This window comes from Triticum urartu, chromosome 7 (genome assembly GCF_003073215.2).
Source record: "Triticum urartu cultivar G1812 chromosome 7, Tu2.1, whole genome shotgun sequence".
In the NCBI taxonomy this organism is placed as follows: Eukaryota; Viridiplantae; Streptophyta; class Magnoliopsida; order Poales; family Poaceae; genus Triticum; species Triticum urartu.
Window position 1 is genome coordinate 30155337 of NC_053028.1, and position 3113 is coordinate 30158449.

The following is a 3113-nucleotide window of genomic DNA, read 5'->3' on the forward strand; positions in this document are numbered from 1 at the left end:
GGAATGGGTCATGTCAGTCAGATCATTCAACTAATGATGTGATCCCGTTTAATCAAATGACAACTCTTTGTCCATGTTAGGAAACATAATCATCTTTGATTAACGAGCTAGTCAAGTAGAGGCATACTAGTGACACTTTGTTTGTCTATGTATTCACACATGTATTATGTTTTCGGTTAATACAATTCTAGCATGAATAATAAACTTTTATCATGATATAAGGAAATAAATAATAACTTTATTATTGCCTCTAGGGCATATTTCCTTCAGCTCCTGCTCTTAATCTAGACTTATGCTATCTAGTTAAGTAGTTTGTTGTGTTAAGTTTGCTGTCATTATGTTGCTTGCTTTGTTTGATCTTGCTGTTGTGATGTTGTTGTTGTGCTGATCATGTGTGGTGGTAAGGCCACCACATTTGAATGGGCGTGAACAGAACACAAACGATGTTTGCAACCAAACAGCTGAAGTTTGCATCTGCTCATACCCTAAGCACAAATACGGACAACCAAACAACAGAAGGTAAGTGCCTCTCGATGCGACGTAGGCAACTAAACAGGTTGCATCTGCTACATCGGAAGGTTCGCGCCGGCCGGTCACCGACGCCGCGTAAAAACGCCCACCCTGCCGACACCTCCTGTGTGTGCTTTGGCCGCCGCACCAAAACAGACGCAGCGGCCAGCGGAGCAGACAGCGGAGCACCGACTCCTGCCGTGTCCCTGTTCGGCCGCCGCGGAAACCCGGAGACTACGGCCCGGGAAAAGGACAGCGACAGCGGTCAGAGCCGAGCGCCATGACGCGTGGTTACCGCCCGTGACAGGCGCTTAGCTGCGCAGCGCAGCATATATAAACACGACACGAGCCACCTAACCTACCGCACTGGAGTTATACTCGTTCCACAGTCCACTCCACTTCCCACTTATCCAGCTAGCCTTCCCACCTCCTCCATTCCAAGAAGCAGAGCAGAGCAGAGTAAAAATGGCGATGCCGCGGGCCGTGTCCTTATCGGTCGCCGTGCTCCTGGCGCTCCTGGCGTCGGCGGAGTCGTGGCTGTACGAGGAGTTCACCACGGACGGCAACGTGCGCGCCGACTACAACGCGCAGGGGCAGCAGGTGGCGTCGCTCGTCCTCCCCCAGCAGTCCGGCGGCGGCGCCTTCGGCTCCCGGCAAAAGTACCTCTACGGCCAGTTCAGCATCCAGATGAAGCTCGTCCCCGGCAACTCCGCCGGCACCGTCACCTCCTTCTACGTACGTATATATACTACTCGATTCAGATCCGAGCACAGAATGCATACATAGTTGAGCAGATTCGATTCAGGGACTGACTGTTGCTACTTGATTGGTTGCTTGGCGCAGCTGTCGTCGGGCGACGGCCCCGGGCACGACGAGATCGACATGGAGTTCATGGGCAACGCCACGGGGCAGCCGGTGGTGCTCAACACCAACGTGTGGGCCAACGGCGACGGCAAGAAGGAGCACCAGTTCGACCTCTGGTTCGACCCGGCGGCCGACTTCCACACCTACACCATCATCTGGAACGACAAGAACGTCCTCTTCAAGGTGGACGACCTCTTCATCCGCAGCTTCAGGCGCTACGCCGACCTGCCCTACCCGGGCGCCAAGCCCATGTCCGTGCACGCCACGCTCTGGGACGGCAGCTACTGGGCCACGCAGAAGGGCAAGGTCCCCGTCGACTGGTCGGGCGCGCCCTTCGTCGTCTCCTACCGCGGCTATACCGCCGACGCCTGCGTGCCCAACGGCGGGGAAGGCAGCCCGCTCTCCTGCCCCGCCGGCACCGACCGCTGGATGAACCGGCAGCTCGACGACGCCGAGCGCGGCACCGTCGCCTGGGCCAAGCGCGACTACATGCGCTACAACTACTGCGACGACGGCTGGCGATTCCCGCAGGGCTTCCCCGCCGAGTGCTCACGCGGCTGAAGAACGCCGCCCCCCTTCTGCGGATTGTTCGTTATCCATTCATTTCTTGTTTCTTGGTCTTGGGTCACATCTAGTGTTCTTGATTTCGTTAACCCTCTGTTTATTCTTGCCTAGAGGGATTAGATTAAACGATAATAAGGGTGAATTCTTCGAGTAAATATCGGAACACACAGTGAGTCCCACAGTGAGAATTGTTCAAGGAATTTGCTGTTCCGGCAACTGCACATGGCGTCTGTCTCGGCAACTGTATAGACTTGAATTGCTTTGGAGTTCGCCGTAGCACCAAGCAGTAGATTTCTCTCCGTGTGTCCTGTTTTTAACCAGCGGAACAACAGTGAATAAATGTGACCGATGCAAAACTTCTTTTCAGCTGCCTGACGTACAGTACAGGCGCTCCTTTTTTGTTCAAAGTTTTGGCTGCATGCCGTTTCCAAACAAAAAAAAAGGGAAAATTGGCTGGATGCACGGTTTGGTCGGATTTCCCTTCCTGGAAGTCACCGGTTAGCACTTAGCAGGAGGAGCTACTCCGGTTGCTGTCGTGTACACTCCAGTCGGTGCTACTGCTACCACCTACTCACCATGTTCGTTCCTTTGGTTGGTGGTGCCACATGATCTGCCGCACCTAAAATGGGGAAATTCATGTGAGTGTAAAGAGCGTACGTCCGCCCTTAAAATCGCTGAGACCACTTGGTTGGCGGGGCTATATTCACCACTGTACTAATGGGATCCAGGGGGAAAAAAATCTTAGGTTGTTAATTATCATGTTTATTTTTGGGTGAGGTTTTATGGCTATCATTGCACTGGTGGCAACTTGTGGCTTGATGATTGCTGGATATGCTCCCATGGATGTTTAGGGTCTATCGGGAAGTAGAATAGTATGCTTGATATCACCTTGATTACTTCTTCCTCTGTCCTGTAATATAAGTGTGTTTAGTGGAGGGTGTGCTTATTATTGGTCAAAGATTGTATTATTTAGCATGTCAAATACTCCCTCGTCCAGATGTATAAGTTATCTTAAGTTGTGCACGGCGACCAAGGCAGAGAGAAAAACGAGATAACTCAATGTTTGTTTGTTAATTGATAGCATTGCATGCAATGACCGACCACTGCATGTCGTGTTTGATAGTCTCAAGTCATTGAAAGCATATACGCCCCACATTTTTCATTGGTTAATTCTT

At 51.8% G+C, this 3113-nt stretch overlaps 1 protein-coding gene across 1 annotated transcript; it reads left to right on the forward strand.

Moving 5' to 3' along the window:
* Nucleotides 1-864: 864 nt before the first annotated feature.
* On the forward strand, nt 865-2304 carry LOC125523933 (xyloglucan endotransglycosylase/hydrolase protein 8-like). The gene is made up of 2 exons (XM_048689005.1): nt 865-1245; nt 1354-2304. Exons 1-2 carry the CDS (start codon nt 976-978, stop codon nt 1933-1935), a joined length of 852 nt encoding a protein of 283 aa, XP_048544962.1. The 5' UTR covers nt 865-975; the 3' UTR covers nt 1936-2304.
* The last annotated feature ends 809 nt before the right edge of the window (nt 2305-3113 follow it).

Coding starts and splice junctions, on each gene's coding strand:
- LOC125523933 (XM_048689005.1), top strand. CDS start 976: ATGGCGATGCCGCGGGCCGTGTCCTTATCGGTCGCCGTGCTCCTGGCG. Junction 1,246..1,353: donor GCACCGTCACCTCCTTCTAC/GTACGTATATAT, acceptor TGCTTGGCGCAG/CTGTCGTCGGGCGACGGCCC.